The sequence below is a fragment of the Amphimedon queenslandica genome, unplaced genomic scaffold (assembly GCF_000090795.2).
Source record: "Amphimedon queenslandica unplaced genomic scaffold, v1.1 AMPQUscaffold_13485, whole genome shotgun sequence".
NCBI lineage: Eukaryota > Metazoa > Porifera > Demospongiae > Haplosclerida > Niphatidae > Amphimedon > Amphimedon queenslandica.
This window is the reverse complement of record NW_003546279.1, coordinates 236933-257125: the sequence shown is the minus strand read 5'-3', so window position 1 is coordinate 257125 and position 20193 is coordinate 236933. Positions and strand designations below refer to the sequence as shown.

The 20193-nt window shown below is 36.4% G+C and overlaps 5 protein-coding genes across 5 annotated transcripts in view; 2 read left to right on the top strand and 3 right to left on the bottom strand.

The window, feature by feature from the left end:
- Positions 1-32: 32 nt before the first annotated feature.
- On the bottom strand, positions 33-5232 carry LOC100636781 (mucolipin-3-like). The gene is made up of 14 exons (XM_011404139.2): positions 4854-5232; positions 3714-4011; positions 3483-3656; positions 3078-3237; positions 2569-2650; positions 2417-2504; positions 1679-1772; positions 1489-1604; positions 1270-1422; positions 988-1089; positions 813-938; positions 546-752; positions 393-493; positions 33-247 (listed from the first exon to the last, which is right to left on the bottom strand). Exons 1-14 carry the CDS (start codon positions 5078-5080, stop codon positions 163-165), a joined length of 2013 nt encoding a protein of 670 aa, XP_011402441.1. The 5' UTR covers positions 5081-5232; the 3' UTR covers positions 33-162.
- An 80-nt stretch (positions 5233-5312) lies between these two features.
- LOC100633379 (FACT complex subunit SPT16-like) lies at positions 5313-10999 on the top strand. The gene is made up of 33 exons (XM_003384695.3): positions 5313-5463; positions 5537-5635; positions 5706-5870; positions 5928-5987; positions 6050-6142; positions 6205-6273; positions 6322-6399; positions 6467-6624; positions 6691-6796; positions 6845-7002; positions 7056-7129; positions 7176-7288; positions 7347-7415; positions 7469-7507; positions 7555-7605; positions 7655-7729; positions 7780-7820; positions 7897-7985; positions 8030-8165; positions 8214-8276; positions 8361-8595; positions 8656-8754; positions 8799-8843; positions 8890-8943; positions 8991-9062; positions 9103-9215; positions 9270-9345; positions 9409-9465; positions 9557-9669; positions 9980-10109; positions 10174-10309; positions 10527-10598; positions 10724-10999. The coding sequence occupies exons 1-33, from the start codon at positions 5401-5403 to the stop codon at positions 10861-10863; spliced, it is 3141 nt and encodes a 1046-aa protein (XP_003384743.1). The 5' UTR covers positions 5313-5400; the 3' UTR covers positions 10864-10999.
- Positions 11000-13566: 2567 nt separating this feature from the next.
- Positions 13567-15344, bottom strand: LOC100633250 (polyadenylate-binding protein 2-like). The gene is made up of 7 exons (XM_003384694.3): positions 15059-15344; positions 14646-14751; positions 14517-14587; positions 14165-14271; positions 13970-14057; positions 13760-13920; positions 13567-13717 (listed from the first exon to the last, which is right to left on the bottom strand). The coding sequence occupies exons 1-7, from the start codon at positions 15308-15310 to the stop codon at positions 13681-13683; spliced, it is 822 nt and encodes a 273-aa protein (XP_003384742.1). The 5' UTR covers positions 15311-15344; the 3' UTR covers positions 13567-13680.
- Positions 15345-15434: 90 nt separating this feature from the next.
- LOC100636528 (aurora kinase C-like) lies at positions 15435-19299 on the top strand. Its single transcript, XM_019993922.1, has 10 exons — positions 15435-15535; positions 15583-15696; positions 15748-15953; positions 16035-16084; positions 16815-16956; positions 17003-17141; positions 17255-17350; positions 17770-17895; positions 18134-18292; positions 18988-19299. The coding sequence occupies exons 1-10, from the start codon at positions 15494-15496 to the stop codon at positions 19066-19068; spliced, it is 1155 nt and encodes a 384-aa protein (XP_019849481.1). The 5' UTR covers positions 15435-15493; the 3' UTR covers positions 19069-19299.
- A 115-nt stretch (positions 19300-19414) lies between these two features.
- The window catches only part of LOC105311916 (glycosyltransferase family 92 protein RCOM_0530710-like), a 6176-nt gene continuing 5397 nt past the window's right edge, over positions 19415-20193 (bottom strand). The window contains exon 2 of the mRNA XM_019993921.1: positions 19415-20184. Within this exon, the coding sequence (XP_019849480.1) occupies positions 19472-20184 (713 nt within the window). The 3' untranslated portion in view covers positions 19415-19471. The remainder of the gene's footprint in view (positions 20185-20193) is intronic.

Below are 20193 nucleotides of genomic sequence, written 5' to 3'. Positions count from 1 at the left end.
GCTAATCTACTATGGTATGAATATGTTTCCTCTTTTTAACTGATGTTCAAAGTGAAGACAAAATTAATGACAATTTTGGAAAGAATTTAATACAAAATTTGCATGTAATTATCTTCCATAAACAAAATTAAAATTGAAATGCACACGAAAAGAATGTAGTGGTCAGTCTAGATCTCCAATAATGTTTCTGCTGTCTGTTCTGGATGGTTTCTTTTTCCTCTTCAATATAACCTCTGGTTTAACATACCTATAAATAATAATGGAAATAATTATTGATAATAATAATGATAATCTGACACTGAACATAAAACCATTCAATATGTTGATTAAAGAAATATTTCATGCTAAATACACGTTGTTCAGTATACTCCAGTATATTTTAGTATACTAACTTGTTAACGTATGTTACGTCCTTCAGTGCCACACCTTTGTCAGTGAGTGGTCCAGAAAACACAAATCGTCTCACTTCATTAATGGTTGCTCGATCAACAAGCTAAAAACAAACAAAAAACATTAATATTTTTATTATTTAAACTCTTTTTTACCGAAGAATTATCATAGGCAGTTTTAACAAGTGACGTGAAGAGATTAAGGACAGCATAGATGAACAAGAATATGAACAAGTAGACAAAGAGTCGACTGTAGATATAGATTAAGATGTCTTGATCATTGAAGGCTCTGAAAATGAGCCAAATACTGTCACCGTTTATGAGGGCAAAGAGAATCTCAACACTATTGCCAAAGTTACCAAACTTAAGGGGGAGAAAGAGAAAGAGAGAGATAATATATGTTACTGTTGCTGCAGTTCTCACCATTTCTTCATTGTAAGATCCAAACACGACTAGGCCACACAGAGCATAAGCAAAGTAGAGGATTGACGTACAAAAAAGGAACTTTATCAGCTCAGGGGAAGCAGCACTGAGTGTCCTAGTTAAAGCCTAAAAATAAATAAATGAATAATTTTATTATTGATAACATTTCATGTACGTTGAGTTGTTTGAAGAAGCTGAAGTATCTAAGCATTGCCGACGACTGAACAATCAAAGCTGTTCCAATTAATATACGAACAGTCACTGAATGTACAGGGACCTGCAGTGGAACAGATAGGAGATACAGCACATAAAATAAAATACAAATAATGATGATGATACTAAATTTTTTATGCATTAAGTGCCTGACTGAATAACAATTATAGTAACATTTTAAAATTTCAGTTAAGAGATAATGCCAGTATTAAACTTGCTAAAAATAGCAGTGTGGATCCATTACCTCATACTCTAATAATATCTTGAGGAGTGTTCCTATTATTAGTAATAAGTCACTGAAACCAGTGAAGATGTGCCAAATGGAAAATAGAGATTTCCTCTCAAACCAACTCAAATCATAAATACCCAACTGAGACTCGTAGAACTCACCCATAGCCTATGAACAACAAAAAATGATGATTAAAAATATAAAAATAATAAAATTAAGTTTTGCTAATTTTACTTTTGCTAGTACAAAGCTTCTTCTTAAGGTGTGGCAGATAAAACCAGTTGATATGACTGAAGCAATGATCACAATTACATCAAGGACTGTCAGAAATATGAGAAATGAAGAAACGTCTAGTAGTTTAGAAATAAATATTAATAATAATTAATAATATTAATAATAATGTACATGTAGTCTGTGTCCATACCAGCTGGTGGGTCTCCATTACATTCAATCTTCTCGTCCTCTGTCTTCAGATGATAAGAAATCCTTCCTTTGCTGGACTCCTTTTGATACAAAACCTTAAAAATAATAAAAATTTGAGCTCAGAATCAGCTCAAACTTTCTACACAGCATAAGAACATCAATATGTATCAGAAAATGTAATAAAAATTTGAGGTGATTTTGGAGCCATTTTTTGGAAAAAACCATGGGCTATAGTACAGGGAAATTTTCGAATTTTGACACTTTCTTAAAATGGCCATAACTCGAAAAGTTGAAGTCGGAATCAACTCAAACTTTCTACATAGCATAAGTACATCAATATGTATCAGAAAATGCAATAAAAATTGGGGGTGATTTCAGAGCTATTTTGGTTGATTTATAATAACTCAAAAATTTGAATTTGGAATCAGCTCAAAATTCTTATATATGTAGCATAAGGACATCTATAATTATTCAAAGTTTATTCAATAGTACTTTTGATAGTAAATACAATAAAGAATCATTAATGAGGTAATCCCCATATAATACTATAGACAGGATCTATGCTGCATATCTTAATAATTAGCAATCAAAGAAAAAGGAAATAGCATCAGAACAATAATGACTACTAATTCTATTTTGCATACAATTAAATAATAATTGGAGGCACATTAGAACACTTATTAATGTCTGTGTTTACTCTACTAGGGGAATACAATGTATCAGTGGGTCAGTAATTTACTTTCACATAAAATAGATAACATTCAATGTGAGACGTGTCTGTAATCAGAACACCTGTGATACTCATCTGAAGCTCAAGAGAAATAAACCTAAACAAACAAACAAACAAACAAACAATAATTGAAAACAACAACAATATGTACACATACGTACCTCACAAAAGTTAGGTCCATCCCATGTTCATACAGTTGATCTGTCAGTGTCCCATTGTCAGTTGAATTGAGTATAACTATTGCTAAAGGAGAAGTTATCATAATGTTATCAATAATTTTATGATTTTTAGAGTGACTTTTAATTGCGGGTATTAAAAATTGCGATAAGTAATTATTACTAATAGTTATATGGCATCGTGATGTCATTATTAATAATTGTGATTTTAACCCAAACGCAAAATTCGCAATTAATAGCACCCGTATTTAAAAGTAACCTTAAGGTGGTATTGTTTGAAAATTAAGCATAATGTTGTGCTAGCCATCAGGCGTTGATTTGGACAATTTCAACAATTCTCTAACAGCAGCCAAAACGATGAGCTGCCAAAGTCATCAAGAATGTAAATAAATTAGCAAAACATATTAATGGATTTACTACATGATAGCGAAAACAAACTAGCCAGGAACAAACTCATAGCAGAGAGATACGTGTTCATGTATGCCAATACTTACTGGTGATTGGAGTGTAGTCAAATGAATAATAATGAGGGGAGGTAGGGTTGGGTTGAGATTCTTTAAATTGTACAAGAGTAGCTCGTACAGGCTCCGGCTCTCCTTCAGGGTTAACCTGATGTCCATAACTACCCAATGTTATGTTTGGCAACTGATAATACTAGAAATGAGAGAGAAGGGGGGGGGGAGAGAGAGGAAGACAAGATGAAACAAAGTATATATAATGTTACAGTTTAAACTATAAGTCTGATATTAGGCAGCTGCTAATTTCCCTCTTATTTTTCCTACTATACTATCAATGGACTTATTCAGCAAATATTGTATGTCATTCTCTTGTTATGCTTGACTGAGTTTAGTGTCAGCATTTTTAAAACACAAAATAAACAGAATATGCGGTAGACTCACCCTGTCCAGCAAGTGATCCATATCAGCAGTGAGACTGGACTGGGTGTAGCTGTACCTCACTGTCCCATAAGATACAATCGAAGTATTCCTTGAGAGCAGCTGGTCAAATAGAAGTCCTGAATTATACAGGAAGACAGAGCGGTGATTTGAAGTACTGTAGGCAAACAATAGCACCTGGTAAAGAAACAGGAGACAATCATTATGAGGTATGTAGTAGGGGTACAAGGATACCTGAGCTACTAAAAGGAACGTCTTGATAACTTGAAGGACGAGTTTGTATGGGACAAGTTTTTCCACTTTCCACCTCTTGAGTGGATTACATATATGAAAATACAGTGCAGCTTTTAGCTCCAGCTCGTTCTGCGATAAATCGTGAAGCTTTAGTCTCGATTTAAGATGTTTTAGTTTCTCTCTAGAAGGAGCAAAGCTGATGGAACCATCTATTATAGTTTCAACTCCGGTCCTTCTTCCTCCATTGCTTGTCAATGGAGAAGTGGATACAGCAGAGTCCATTGATGCTGCATCAGACCTACTCAAAGAAATGCAATCATAAATACAGCAAATAATCAAGAGTATACTGGCCTGTGCTTCAAGAGCTACACTATTTGGAGCAATCTAAAATGAAGGCTACCTAAATTCGCTAAAATATGCACATCTATAGTGAGACTGTGAGAATATCTTAAGGGTGGGCGTTTATTTGCTGCACTACAAAAGGAAAGGTCTGCAGCGCCTTTTATAACTCTTTTACGGGCAAATTTGGTATCAAATAAAAGGAGACTCTTTATAGCTGATTAATTTTGCAGAGAAAAATTTTTGCAAATTCTTAAAAATAACTTTATGGATTAAATTTTTGTGGTTTTGAAAGTTACTCTAGCATAATGACTGGAGTAATGAATTTTGCAGATTAAAATTTTTTGCACTTTTGATTCATTCGCAAACTTGCAAAAATTTGATTCTCTGCAAATATTTTGGTAATTATAAATCTCAGATTTGATAAGGTACCACTTTGGGAAGCCATATCAGTAGAGGCAGCAACATTTGTGGTTAATTTGACTTGTAAGCAAGGTGTTGGCAACAAGTTGCCTCTCATTATATGAGTAAATGTGTCGATTTGTTTGAAGTTGCTTCAGATACTATTTTGCATGTAGAAAAGTGCTAGTCTCCCAAAGGAAGGTGTTTATTGCAACTTTCTCACTTATTACTTTTCATAAAGCTATCACATGCCACACTGGAATTGCTACTCATACAGACTGATCTAAATACTGTATAGTCTGCCCTGCCCCTTAGACTAAATACTGTACTGTGAGTATAGTAGTCTCGTGGGGCAACTTAGGGTAGGCCCATGAGACTAAATTATAGTGACATACTTACAAGTGCCTAAAAGGAGCAGTGCTTATATCAGAAAACGTTACACTCTGCTGTACCCTCAGATCAGAAGGGGCAGTAGCAGCTCTGTTTCCAGTGTCTACATTAATTGGAGTCTCTTCCTCGCTGCTACAGCTAATAACACTAACAGTTGGAGGCAGTAGCTCGATATTTAAAGGGCTGGCAGTCCTGCTGCTCCCTCCTTCTGATGACACTTCTCTCCTAGTTGTCATTTGAATGCCTTCACTTCAGATCATTCAACCTTAACAATATCGCCCATTCAGAGGCTCTAGAGTAAAGAGGAAGTTGAGTGAGGGACGGAGAGACTGCAAATGTGCCTAGTCCTCTCTCCTCAATGATTTCATAGATGATTTCACAAATTCAAGCCATGCCCACACCTGGGCTCACCCACGCCCAATTAAGCAAATGGCCTCCACCCATTACAACTAAACCCCGCCCACTTTACTAAACAGGCTAGGCTAGGATAGGATTTGGCGGGAGGAGGTCCTCGTGTGAGTCGTGTCGTGTGTAAAAGAGGAGAGAAGAAGGTGACATGGTTTCTGTGGACGTAGGAGCTTTCATGAGTCGAGTAGAGAGACTCTACACAGACTGGGAGGTATGGAAGCTTACAAAAAGGACTTATATAATGACTCCATTGTATTTTTCATTTCTTTCTCTCTCCTCATTAGTCAGAAGAAGACACTAACCTGTGGAATGAGGTGGACTGCGTTGCTGTCATTGTTGGAAGAGATGAAGAAGTATTATACGCTAAATCCACAGCCTTACAGGTAAGGGAAGGATCATATGGGCACTAATTAGAAAATTAATGCATGGGCATTAATTGGAATTAATTATTAGACCTGGCTATTTGGTTACGAGTTGACGGACACTCTTTGTCTTTTCTGCGCTAACGAGATTCACATCCTCACGAGTAAAAAGAAGGCGGAGTTTTTGAAACCAGTTGAAGGACAGCTAGAGAAGAAGAGCGACCTTCCGAACCTTGTGATACATCTGAGGAACAAAGTGAGGGAGAGAGAAGGAGAGGTTTGATCTGGTCTGTGGTTGTTTTTCTGTCACCAGGGAGACAATGATCAAGGAAATTTTGAAGACGTAATAAAAGCAGCCAAAGGAAGTAAAAGAGTTAGTTAATTAATAATTTATTATTTATCATTATTATTATTATTATTATTAATTTTTTGAAGGGAAAGAAAGTTGGTGTTTTCATTAAGGATGAATTCACTGGGGATTTCATCGAAGGATGGACAGCAGCTCTGAAGGAATCAAGTTTAAAACAAGTATGGCATAATAACAATTAATTAATTGATTGATTAATATCCTTTGTGCCACGCCTCCTCAGATTGATGTAAGTGCTGCCTTTGCTTATGTCTCCGCCCCTAAGGACGACAAAGAGGTTGAAATCATTAAGGTGAATACAGAGTGATTTTGAATTTAAATTTTTGAATTTCAAATATAGAAAGCTTGCCAGATTGCAGCTAACGTGTTTAGTAAGCACGTCAGGAAAGAGATAGCGACCATTGTGGATGAAGAAAAGGTACCATCATCATTATTATTTATTTATTTATTTATTTATTATTATTATTATCGTTATTATTATTCAGAAAGTGAAGCACAGTCGGCTAGCTGATGGTATTGATAAAGCTATCACTGATGACAAGAAGTTGCTGCCAGCTGGAGTGGACTCGGAACAGGTGGAGATATGCTATGCACCAATTATACAAAGTGGAGGGAAATACCAGCTGAAGTTTAGCACTGTCAGGTAACTGTAATAATAATTAACAATAATTAATAATAATGACCTATTAATATATTCTGTTTCTTCTAGCAATGATGACAGACTCCATTTTGGTACTATAATATGTTCTCTTGGCGTGAGGTACAAGTCCTATTGCTCTAACATTTGTAGAACGATGTTCGTAGAACCGACTCAAGTAACTGTATTTATTAATGTGTTGTGATATGCTCCGCCCCTTTTGCAGGAGATGCAAGACAATTATTCATTTCTTCTTTCTCTTTACGAGAAGACACTCGAGTTTTTAAAAGTGGGCGTGCCTCTCTCCGAAGTTTACAATGATACTTATCGTTACGTTGAGTCTCAACGTCCTGACCTGATTGATCACTTTGTAAAGACCATCGGGTTAGTAGGCGTGGTCTCCTGTGGGCGGGTTGCTTGACTGGTTTTTGATACAGGTTTGCAACCGGTTTAGAGTTCCGTGAAGCATTTTTACAAATATCACCGAAATGTAATATCTCAATTGTAGCAGGTTAGTATTAATAACTATTAATAACTATTATTAATATACTGTCTAGGAATGGTTTTCTGTGTTAATTTGGGTTTTTCTAATTTAACGAATTCTTCGTCAAAAGACGATCAAGGAAAAGTCTATGCTCTTTTTATTGGAGACGTAGTTCTTGTCAACAAAGTAAATATAATATTTACATTTGTTTGTTTGTTTATTTGTTTGTTTGTTTATTTTATAGTCTGGTCCAGCCACGGAATTGTCTTCAGCTTCTAAAAAGAAGCTACGAAGCATTGCAATATTCTTTGGAGTAAATACTTGATTAATTAATTAATTTATTATAATTAATTGACGACTTCTTAGGATGACGACGAACAAGACAAAGGAGAGGAGAATATCAACGTAAAGAACCTTATTATTAATATTATATTATTATTTTTTTTTTTTAGCCGGAATTATTCTCTGGTAAAGAGTCCCGTCTTCTCGACACACGTACAAGAGTAAGTGGGTGTGTCTATTTATTGTTAGTGGGTGTGGTTTGTCTTACAGACTGAGATCCCATCCGAAGACAGACGTAAAGAGCACCAGGCCCAACTTAAGAAACAGATTAATGAAGAAGCAAAAGTATGAAAGAATGTGCCTCCGTTAATAATTATAATTAATTAATTTTATAGAAACGATTGTTAGATGGAATGCAGGATAACATTTCCAAAAGGTCAGGCAGCAGCTAGAACAATTCCCTCCAATTTAAATAACATTATTAATTAATTTATTACTTAATTTATTTATAGGCCCAAGCTCTCTTCAATGGTAGCATACAAGCATCCCTCAGTTCTTCCTGTGAGAGAGAATGACGTACAGAACCTTCATCTTTACGTTGGTGAGTTTCTGCTAAACCACACCCACTGTCACGCCTCCTGTTAGATCGTAAACACGAGGCAGTCATCCTGCCCATATATGGTGTCCCAGTTCCAATACACATATCAATGATAAAGAACATTAGTAAGAGCGAAGAGGGTTCTTATACCTACCTGAGGATCAACCTGTTTCATCCTGGAAGGTGAGGGCGTGGTTAAGAGGTGTGGCCATCAACTGATTGCATTTTTAGTACAATGGGCAGAATGGATGGAGTTGTGTTTCCTAATCCCGAGGCTAGTTTTGTCAAAGAACTGTAAGATTATTATTATTATTATTATTATTATTATTATTATTATTATTATTGTTGTTGTTATTATTACTATTATTATTATTTCAGGTCGTTTCGTGGTTATAATTCTGCCAGTAATTACCTGGGTGGGGGCGGGATCAGTCTAGTTGGTATATTCCACTCGATTAAGGAGCTACAGAAGAAGTTCCGAACTCGAGAGCAAGAGAAGAGAGAACTGGAGGGGTACCACGAGCAGGACTCACTCATCGTCAGTTCTTCCAAAGGAAACCCTCGACTGAAGGACCTCTTCATGAGGCCTGTGATAGGACAGAGGAGGATACAGGTATTGTTATAATTAGTGGGTGTGGTCTTGTAATTAATTGGTGGGTGTGGTTAATTATAGGGTGTATTAGAGGCCCATACTAATGGACTGAGGTATACTAATTTAAGAGGAGACCACGTTGACATCATTTACAATAACATTAAACATGCATTTTTTCAGGTAGGTGGGGCTAATTATTAACTAGTTATTAATTTTGTTTTTAGCCTTCGAAAGGTGAAATGATTGTCCTGTTACATTTTCATTTAAAAGTTAGTTGTGAGTGTGGTCTTTTGTGATGTCATATTGCATCATTAGCATCCGATCATAATTGGAAAGAAGAAACAGGCTGATATACAGTTCTATACTGAGGTATGTCATATTACATCACATGACATCACTTCCTGTCACGTGACCAGGTCGGAGAGATAATGACAGACTTGGGACGAAACCACCACATGCACGACAGGGATGACTTACTTGCTGAACAGGTTTGACAGGTTTTACAAACAAGGTTTTACAGTTTTGCAGACTGAGAGGGAACTCCGTCAAAAGCTGGACAATGCGTTTGATTCCTTCAGACGTAAAGTGGAGCAGATGCCTCAGTGTCATGTGGACTTTGAAAAACCTTTTAGAGACCTAGGGTACTTTAGCATAGCAGCTGTAGTTGTCCTTTTATAGGCCATTATCTCTCATAGGTATCCTGGTGTACCGTTTAGAAGCACTGTGTTCCTGATGCCTACTGCTAACTGTTTGGTTAATCTCACAGAACAAGTGAACTATTAATGTATACATTCTGTAGTGTACTCTCCTCCCCCCCCCCTCTCTCTCTTCTAGCCTCCATTTATTGTCACTTTAGACGAAGTTGAACTTGTTCACTTTGAGAGAGTACAAGTTAGTTTTACTACAAACAAACCTTTACTTTTATTATTGTTTTATCATTTTTTAATATTTTATTATTTATTTATTTTTGTTGTATTTTTAGTTTCAGCTAAAGAACTTTGATATGGTGTTAGTTTTTAAGGATTACAAGCGGAAGGTGTCAATGGTTGCCAGCATACCAATGAAGAACCTGGACCAAGTTAAAGAATGGCTCAAGTGTGTGCATGTATCATACACTTTAATGGCTATGTGGCTGATTCTGAGCTCATGGTTTTGAATTATGGTCATTTTAAAAATGAGCCATTTTTTGAAAAGGTCCCTGTACTATAGCCCATGGTTTTTTCCAAAAAATGGCTCCGAAATCACCCCCAATTTTTATTACATTTTCTGATACATATTGATGTCCTTATGCTGTGTAGAAAGTTTGAGCTGATTCCGAGTTCAATTTTTCAAATTATGGTCATTTTTTAAATGGATCAATTTTTAAAAGCTTGAGTTGATATTAGATGTTCCTTCTCTCTCTCAGTTCTTGTGACATTCGGTACACTGAAGGAGTACAGAGTCTCAGTTGGGCTAAGATTATGAAAACCATTAACGAGGACCCTGAGGGGTTCTTTGAGAGTGGTGGGTGGAGCTTCCTTGACCCTGAGAGCGACGTAAGAACTGAAATAAAGCAAATACAATTTCTAAAAGCATATACTGATTCTTCCCTCTCTCCAGGAAGAGGAGGAGGATGAAAGCAGTGAGAGTGATGAATACCAACCCTCGGACGATGGAGATATGGAGGTAGGGGATGAAAGCGAGGAAGAAGATTCTGATGAAAACTATACTTCAATATCTGAGGGAGATGAATCAGGTACATCTTATAAAGGACCAGTAGCATAATATGGCTGGAGAGCTGCAAGAGATTGGAACTTAGCTCACCATCAGTTTGGTATAGTACAGCAATTAAGGAGATCACTAGAACCAGTGGCACTATAAGACAGGATAACATTACTGTAGTGTACATGTATAAAGCCATTCTAAAAATGAGAGTAATTTTAACAAATGTAATGTGTTATCTCTCTTCTCAGATTATGAAGACAGTGAAGAAGATGAGGAAAGTGGAAAGGACTGGGATGAACTGGAGGAAGAAGCAAGAAAAGGTACACACACGTTACTATTTTTAGCACACACATTGTTACTATTTTTAGTCAGACTATATCTATACAAGTTGCTAAATTAGTTACTATTTTTAGTAACACCTTATTACCGTGCCTTCCCTTTCCAGCTGACAGAGCTAGAGAGGAGCCTGAACCAGAGCCGACCCCAAGGAAAAGAAAACACTCCAAAATGGGCAACAGCAGACCAGCTCCTCCTCCTTCAAAAAAGGCAGCACACAAATCCTCACCAAAGAAAAGGAGAAGATAGATCAGAAATGGCTGGCCACTTCTTCCTTTTACTCACACGCAATCTCTCAACTTTGAAATGCAATGAAATACATTACACACAAACTTATCTCCTGCTGTCAACTTCATGTCTTTAAAATGAATAATAATGACAGAAATCTTTCATTCAGTCAAAGGCACGTGATACCGTTACAGTACATGGTGAATCTTTTAAAAAATTATTTTTGCATGAAAACTTTGAGCTGGTTCCTATTGAGAAATTTTAAAGCTGAAATACAAAAGTGACAAATATTAGAATTATACACGTATGATTAAAAAGTATACTCAAATCCTTTCTCCTTATTATTGTACTCCTCCTCCTGCTCAATGTATTTCTGATAATGATCACCAACTATCTGAACAATATTAACTTCATTCTCTCTCACACGATATTTGTAACGTTTAGCAAATACACCAAAGACTATCAATATGAGAAAAACTAGACCGAGTTTTGTGAGGTAGTAATGAAAACTAGTGCACAAATACTCATCTTCACACTTGAATGGAAACTTGATTAAACTGTCAAGAAGATAGCCTGTTCCCCAAGAAGCATACCACAATCCAACCATCACTCCTCTCATGTGTACTGGGGATTGAGCTACTGTGAACTCCAGTGATACCGGATTAAGGAATATGAACGATATGCTGTGTAGAAAGTGTGGAAGAAGTAGGAGCACATCATTTTCTTTGAATACAAATATTACAGCATCAGCTGTTACAGTTGCTAGTGAGAATAGGAGACCGATCTTCATTCTACAAAGCATGTTTGGTACAAGCTTGTAGCAACAGATTCTGAAGCAGTACAAGTAGGCCAAAAGGAAGATGAAGGAAAGTAAGTAATAAGGAATGTTTGTTGGTAGTATGCAGGAGAGTAAGGAGTCTTGGTCGTTTGTGTACCAGTTGAAGTTTGCACTGCAAGTGGAACCAGTTATTGCAATAAAGAGTGGCAGCATACGAAAGACTGTCTTCACATCTTCTACCTCTTCCTCTGTGAATGGTCCACCATATTTATCCTTGCCCAGGTCTAGTCTTGAAGGAGCCTCTTCCTCCCAGTAGGTCAGAGCACTACGATTCTCAGGATACTTGTGCTTCCTGGCATAACACAATACTCTGACTATCAGTTTGACCGGATTGACCATCAATGCCAGGTTTTCCAGCCTTTGTTGGAAGTGAGAGTGTGACACTAATATAATAGTTAGAAATAAACCTGAGACAGTAAAAGTTGCAACAGCTAAACCCGAGTACTCATCGTGATCAAAGAGACATTGCATTAGAAAGAACAACAAGCCAATGAGAGGCTCCATTGCTGTCTGCCAGTATATGACAGTGTTTAGCTCATCGGCCGAAGCTCCAACCAGTTGATCAATGTTGTACTGAATCACGTTGACTCTGAAACTTGCAAAACCCACAAATAGGCAAATATAAGCGGGGAGAAGTGACAACCACAAGTAGTGTGACCTCAATACAAAGGAATTGTAGAAATAGAAAACAATATAGCTGATCCCAGTAATCAACCATGACATGAAGCAGAGGAGTACACCAGCCATTATAGTCCTGTATCTTCCTATCCAGACATCAGCTAAGAGGCCAAGGAAAGGAGAGAAGAGATAGCTTCCAAAGACAGAGATAGTGAAGTAATACTTGTAGCCATGCACTATCCTTTTAGCATGATTACCAGTGAAGTGGATCATTAGGAAGAAGTTCCCATACATTAAGAAAGACCAGAAAATAATGAGAGCAGCTGAAAAAGGCATGCAGATCCATTTCCTTGCAGCCATCATCATCATCGCTTGGCCTTAAAGAGAATATAAACACGATTTAATGTTTTGCGATTGTTTTCAGTAGTTATGCTAACAATAAGTGGGCAGTAATGCTAATAAGTAGCACCATAATTAGCACCCACCTCCTTGTCGTGTAGCCTCTTTATTGGGAGTGTAGCCCCTTTATTAAGAACACCATTGGGCCCATACTACCTGTCCTTAATACATGTACAGTGTAGCCTCTTTATTAAGGACACCATTGGGCCCACACTACCTGTCCTTAATACATGTACAGTGTAGCCTCTTTATTAAGGACACCATTGGGCCTACACTACCTGTCCTTAATACATGTACAGTGTAGCCTCTTTATTAAGGACACCATTGGGCCTACACTACCTGTCCTTAATACATGTACAGTGTAGCCTCTTTATTAAGGACACCATTGGGCCCACACTACCTGTCCTTAATACATGTACAGTGTAGCCTCTTTATTAAGGACACCATTGGGCCCACACTACCTGTCCTTAATACATGTACAGTGTAGCCTCTTTATTAAGGACACCATTGGGCCCACACTACCTGTCCTTAATATATGTAAAATGTGTCCTCATAGATGTTCTACCATCTTTTTAAATACATTAGTTTTAGAACATACATTATTGTATGACGATGTATTGATGATTATAAAAATAAATAAATTATAAAAATACAAAGTTGATCCTCAGTTCACATGCTAATCTTCAGGCACCTCTTTTAGACACGTTTTCAATTTATTATCATCATTATTTTTTTAAATATAACTTTTTACATTTTAAATCACATTATTATTATTTGTTTCTTTTTTGATTTTATTATTATTATTATCATTATTATTATCATTTTCAATTAATTATTATTAATTTCTTTTACGTGTCTTTTTAATATTATTTTTTTGAGAGGTGGTAAGCAGAAACAAAGAGATAAACACTCACAGTTAACAATAACAACAAAAAGATAACTGAGAAATCCTTTCATCCTCCATTTTGTGTCTTCTCCACCTTTTAATAAGGAGCATACCAGTTCGTCTTTGCTCGGCCACTAAAAATAAATAAAAATTTAGGCAACCAATAAAAAACTTACCGGAATCCTCGGCCCCGCCCCCTAAAAGGCATCATCGGAATGTACCCGCCCATATATGGATTGAAGCCCATCATCATACCGCCTCTCATGCCACGACCACGTCCTCTCCGCCCACGGTTCGTTACAGCTAGACCAGGTCTATTGGTTCTTTTGGCAGTTACCTGAAGAGAATGATTTTAATGCGTAATATTACAATTTTCTAGTATATACTTTTATTTGCCGTCCACGGAAAAGAGATTCGTCTAAATCTAACGCCATTTTAACTGAATCTGATTCAATAAACTCAACATATGCAAAACTAATAATAATAATAATAATAATAATGATAATAATAATAATAATAATGATAATAATAATAATAATAATAATAATAATGATAATAATGATGATGATTATTTTCCTTACCCTTTTGGGTGTCCACTGTATTTGTCACAAAGTATGGTGACTCTGTTTATGCTTCCACATCCGTTGAAGTGCTGGCCCAGCTCTTCTGCAGTAGCCTGATAATCAACCTAGCAAAGACAACAATAATAATAATAATAATAATTATTATTATTATTATTATTATATTAAGACATATTGGTGGGCATCAGTTTCTACATTGGTTCGTGTCACTGAGAGTGTGTAAATGGGACTACAATAGAGTGGGTTTCATAGATTGCTATCGATTTCATCAAAGAATGAGCAGCTGTCACAACTAATTCCCAACCAATAATTCTTGCTATTATAATTATTAGTATATTATTAGTATTATTACATTTCCAACGTAGACGGAACGAGAGTCTGATTCCAATTTCTCCTCCATCGTAGGAAAGTTATTAGTTTGAGCTATAAGAAAAAATAAAGAAATAATAAATCACAAAATTAAAAAATCTTTTTATCCCACCTGGTTTAGATCCCATTAGTTCCTTCTCCACCTCTCCCTGCATCTCCTTCAACTTTTCAGCTTCTTCTTCCATCTCCTTTACCCTCGCCTTAATCGCCTCTATCTCCTAATTAATAATGATTCTTTAGCCACACCCTTTAATAAATCATGAATATTAAGTAGGAGGAGTTCTGTCAATACATACAAGATAGATCAATTGAGGGAGAGAGTATTATTTTGTTAATTTTATGTTAATTGGAAAATTCTATATTGGCAATTTTGTGAAAATGGCCACGTGTTGTTGAGCATGCTTAGATTAAAACAAAATGGCGGATTTTATACCGACAATTTCTGCAGGAAACTGCAAATCACCAATATCAAATCATCTTGTACCATAAAGGTTTATGAAGCAGTGTATGTGTTGTGCTACTGACGGGGTCCTCTATAGGTATAGTTTCCTTTGCATCCTCCTGGTCCAGTAAACTAATTTCCCCGTCCAAGTCCCCGTCGGGGTCTCTTAAACTTCCATCCTCGTCCTCCTCTTCCTCCCCAACGCCCAGAGCACTGTCCAATAGGGCACTGTCATCAGGCTCTGTTCCCCTAGGCGTGCTCCCCTCCTCCAACAGGTCCTCGCTAATGCTCAGGCTTGTACTGGGGTTTCTTTGCTGTTGCTGTTCTTCCGCCATTTTTAATATACACGCTATTGGGAGGAGCGAATTATCACTCATGCGCAATGGGTTGCCATGTGATTGCACGTGTTTGAACTATACGGATTTGTTATATCTAGATCTACGGCTTTGATTGCGCATGCGCAAGACTTTTGGTGGTTAAAAATTGAAATTTAAAGTTTTGAAGAGAGTTGAGAGAGAATGGCAGGAGTGAGTACAAATATAAGGACACTAACGACTCAAGTAAGCACCTGACTCTTCCTTCCCTTACCTCTCTCTCCTTTCCTTAGGTCAAAGGGATGACTTTGGGCTCTGCCAGTAACAAAGAAAATGCAACTTCTTCATATCAACTGGGCTCTAATTATAGACTGGGACAAAAAACTGCCCCCAATCTGGAACCAAAAGTCAGCAATAGTCACGTGACTATCACGTGATTTGTTTTCATTGAACGTTAGGTATTGTGCCACCCACTTCAAGAATCCAAGACTCACCAAATACCTGTTAGTAGAACTGGTCAAACTAGTGCTACTGGTCAGACGGCTCATGGTACACGGGAACATTTGACGGTTCCTCCCTCTGCTCCTCCTCCTGTATCATCGTCTTTAGGAGAAGCACCTCAGGGAGGAGCTGGTACTGCAACTGACCAATCACAGCAGCCAGTGTAAGAAGGGGAGGGGCAACCACGCCCACATTATTATTGCTATGCTATTATTATTAATAACTATTTTAATTTTATTTTTAGTAAGAAGTGGGGATTGTCTGATTTTGATATTGGAAGACCTTTAGGAAGAGGTAATTTACATTATCAATTCAAGTCATGCCCATTAATTTTTTTGATTTTTTAAAATGGGCCAATTTTCGAAAATTTCCCTGTACTATAGCCCATGGTTTTTTCCAAAAAAATGGCTTCGAAATCACCCCCAATTTTTATTAGATTTTCTGATACATATTGATGTCCTTATGCTGTGTAGAAAGTTTGAGGCGATTTTGACAAGAAATTTTTGAGTTATGGCCATTTTTTAAAATGGGCCAATTTTCGAAAATTTCCCTGTACTATAGCCCATGGTTTTTTCCAAAAAAATGGCTCCGAAATCACCCCCAATTTTTATTAGATTTTCTGATACATATTGATGTCCTTATGCTGTGTAGAAAGTTTGAGGCGATTTTGACAAGAAATTTTTGAGTTACGGCCATTTTTTAAAATGGGCCAATTTTCGAAAATTTCCCTGTACTATAGCCCATGGTTTTTTCCAAAAAAATGGCTCCGAAATCACCCCCAATTTTTATTAGATTTTCTGATACATATTGATGTCCTTATGCTGTGTAGAAAGTTTGAGGCGATTTTGACAAGAAATTTTTGAGTTACGGCCATTTTTTAAAATGGGCCAATTTTCGAAAATTTCCCTGTACTATAGTACAAGATAATTTTCCAAAAAATGGCTCCGAAATCATCCCCAATTTTTATTACATTTTTTTGCCCATTTTTTCTTATGGTTTTATTCTTGTCCCTTTTTCCTCCCAGGGAAATTTGGCAATGTTTATCTTGCTCGAGAGAAGAAGACAAAGTTTGTCGTAGCTCTGAAAGTCTTGTTTAAATCACAGCTGCAAAAAGCTTCAGTGGAGCACCAACTTAGAAGAGAAATAGAAATACAGGCTCATTTGAGGTAAAGAAGGAGAGGAAGCCATACTGTATCACTGTCATGCTTTTAGACATCCAAACATTCTTCGTTTGTACGGTTATTTTTACGACGACACTCGTGTTTATTTAATTCTTGAATACGCCCCAAGAGGAGAATTGTACAAGATACTGCAAAAAGAGGGTACCTTCAGTGAAAGACAATCAGCAATTGTATGTTGACAATAGAGTTACATTGGTTGCTATTGTGTTGTTTGTTATTATTTGTGTTGTTGTCTTTTGTTGTTTTTATGTTGTTGTTTGTTGTTTGTTGTTTTGTTGTTTAGTACATAAAACAGTTAGCAGATGCACTGAGATACTGTCACTCAAAGAAAGTTATTCACAGGGACATCAAACCGGAGAATTTACTAGTTAATTTCAAGGTGAGTTGAATAGTTGATTAACTAATAGTTAAGTAACTTTTATTACTTAATAGTTAATTAATTGGTAGTGTATTAATAGTAGGTTTATTCAGTAGTGTTGTGTTGGCACACAATTTAGTTACATACATTATGCTATGACCAACTGGCATAGTTCAGTTACATAGATTATGTTATGACCAACTGGAATAGTTCAGTTACATAGATTATGTTATGACCAACTGGCATAGTTCAGTTACATACATTATGTTATGACCAACTGGCATAGTTCTTTACTATTGCATACTTGGACTCTAAACTTTAGTCATTGTATGCACATTATCAATATCTTTATCAGTTTTGGGTGGTAACATAACTACTCCTACTCCTCCATTAATAGCATGTATTACGAGTATCATTCTGACTGTTATTATTAATTTTAGGGTGATTTGAAAATAGCAGATTTTGGTTGGTCAGTTCATGCCCCCTCATCTCGTAGGACTACCCTCTGTGGGACTCTGGACTACCTCCCCCCAGAAATGGTAGAAGAGAAGGTCCACGATGAAAAGGTAGCTCCCCCCAAGATGAAACTGACTCTCACAATAACAAATAATGCACTGCAGTTATGACTTCATCAATTGTGAATTGTTGACACAATATGACTACTGCAGTAATGTCAACTCTTATACTAAATATATTATTGTTGTTGCCATAAGTGTTTCTGTGATTGCTTTTGTAATATTTGGACTAAAATGGCATGTTTTCTAATTCTGTTTCACCTCTTTCTCTCTCTCTCTCTCTCCCTAGGTTGATCTATGGAGTTTAGGTGTACTTTGTTACGAGTTTCTTGTCGGAAAACCTCCTTTCGAAACTGTAAACACCCAGGACACGTACAGAAAAATTGTAAATGTTGACTTTAAATTTCCATCATATGTTTCACCTGGTGCTAAAGATTTAATCATTAAAGTAAGGGAAATGAAAGCAGTATTATAGATAAGCTACAGATGTTGAGGGTTACTGGATATTTACACAAGGATGTTAGTAGATTAGAAACCTGTTATAGTTGATTAGAAACCTGTTAGTTGATTAGAAACCTGTTATAGTTGATTAGAAACCTGTTAGTTGATTAAAACCTGTTAGTAGATTAGACACCTGTTAGTAGATTAGACACCTGTTAGTCGATTAGAAACCTCTTAGTTGATTAGAAACCTCTTAGTTGATTAGAAACCTCTTAGTTGATTAGAAACCTCTTAGTTGATTAGAAACTAAGGCTTCTAATCAGCTAACCCCTAACTACCAGTATTGGGAATTAGATTATGGTTCTATCTACCCCTGCCATAGTATCCACTATATAGACTCTTTTGATACACCCACATACTATAGCACAATTGAATAGTGTTGCAATTGAGACATTACAAAAAATAATGTCCTCATTATAAAGGTGTCCTTATAACAGAGGCTACACTGTATTGTCTGTTAAGTCTTTCAAACAATGAGAGTCAACTTGTTACCAGCAACTAAGCACATGATGCCAGAAATAGTCTATTTTTCTGTTTCTATTGGCAGCATTGCAAGATTAAAGAACCACAATTGTTGCTGATGACAAGTTGGCTCATGTGTAAAGGCCATCATGCTTAATCATGCTCCTCTATCTTCTATAGCTGTTAAAAAAGAATCCTTCAGAGAGACTGGCACTTGATGAAGTCCTCAAGCATTCCTGGATCATAGAGAATGCGAAATGACAGACACACTGTGTTCTTGCCTCTTGTTTTTTAATAATAATAATAATAAGTATGATTTATAGCAGTAGAATCAAGACATGACGATGAACTATTTATCATGTTTTGTGTCATCTATATCTTTGAGTCTTCCTTGTTCAATGTGTTTATGTCCTTTTGGTATTTGTTTATGTAAACTATACTCTCTCTCTCTATACCTCTTGAATCTTATTCACAACATTTATGATAACTTGAGTGATCATGTGTTCACTGAATAGGCTATAGTTCATGTACTTTTGCTCACCACAAGCTAAAATCATATTATAGTGTATAAGCAAGTTAAGGCACTGTCACTATTGATCTTCTATTCTATTGTGTAAACAGTGACCAAGTGTTAGATTTTATTGTCATTTTAATTAAATATGTACTATACTTGTGTAAATAAAGTAACATTAGCCAGTCTTTTCATAACAGTATTAAAGTATTTTGACAATATCTTGTCAGTCAGTTGTTCCTCTTTTCTAGCGTAATCTGGTGTCCTATAGTGATGCATTAGTCCAACATGTTCTGGTACTTGATACATCTTGTAACCTTTCTTCATTTGATAGATGTGATGAATGCCTATTCTTACTGCTGCTTCCATCCTAATGATATTCTTATATCTTATTGTTTCCGGTGGATTTTTAGTTCTGTTCAGACGTCTAAAATGAATCGGAAGTTCTTTGGTATCATTAACCAGCGATATTTGTGATTCATGCCAGAATGAGTTATAAAATCGATACTGAACAATGTTTTTAAATTTACTTAAGCTATTCATCATATCTCCAAGGGTTGCAGTGGAGTGTGGTATAATCAGCTCATCTAAATCAATAAACAGAACATACTTGGCTCTCCTTAAGTACCTGTAAAAGCAATCATTAGCATTAGCCAACTGACCATTGTTTGCTATTGTAAAGTCTGGGTTGTATATTTTCCAATCGATAAGTTTTACAAAACCTTCCTTTTCGTAGTTTTTCAATAATCTCGTGATATTTGGTCCAATGTCTTGATCATACATTGTGATATGTTCCACGCCGATAGCACGATTGATCTCTATCCATGAAGCCATATCAAGTAGGAAAGAGTCTTTTGCAATGATACCTTTGTAGA

Coding starts and splice junctions, on each gene's coding strand:
- LOC100636781 (XM_011404139.2), bottom strand. CDS start 5,080: ATGACAACTAGGAGAGAAGTGTCATCAGAAGGAGGGAGCAGCAGGACT. Junction 2,505..2,568: donor ATGGACCTAACTTTTGTGAG/GTACGTATGTGT, acceptor TTGTTTGTTTAG/GTTTATTTCTCTTGAGCTTC. Junction 248..392: donor GACGTAACATACGTTAACAA/GTTAGTATACTA, acceptor TATTATTTATAG/GTATGTTAAACCAGAGGTTA.
- LOC100633379 (XM_003384695.3), top strand. CDS start 5,401: ATGGTTTCTGTGGACGTAGGAGCTTTCATGAGTCGAGTAGAGAGACTC. Junction 5,636..5,705: donor CTAAATCCACAGCCTTACAG/GTAAGGGAAGGA, acceptor ATTAATTATTAG/ACCTGGCTATTTGGTTACGA. Junction 7,003..7,055: donor CACTTTGTAAAGACCATCGG/GTTAGTAGGCGT, acceptor TTTTTGATACAG/GTTTGCAACCGGTTTAGAGT.
- LOC100633250 (XM_003384694.3), bottom strand. CDS start 15,310: ATGGCGGAAGAACAGCAACAGCAAAGAAACCCCAGTACAAGCCTGAGC. Junction 14,058..14,164: donor TACAGTGGACACCCAAAAGG/GTAAGGAAAATA, acceptor TATTATTATTAG/TTTTGCATATGTTGAGTTTA. Junction 13,718..13,759: donor GGGCGGGGCCGAGGATTCCG/GTAAGTTTTTTA, acceptor ATTTATTTTTAG/TGGCCGAGCAAAGACGAACT.
- LOC100636528 (XM_019993922.1), top strand. CDS start 15,494: ATGGCAGGAGTGAGTACAAATATAAGGACACTAACGACTCAA. Junction 17,142..17,254: donor GTGAAAGACAATCAGCAATT/GTATGTTGACAA, acceptor TTTGTTGTTTAG/TACATAAAACAGTTAGCAGA. Junction 18,293..18,987: donor CTAAAGATTTAATCATTAAA/GTAAGGGAAATG, acceptor TATCTTCTATAG/CTGTTAAAAAAGAATCCTTC.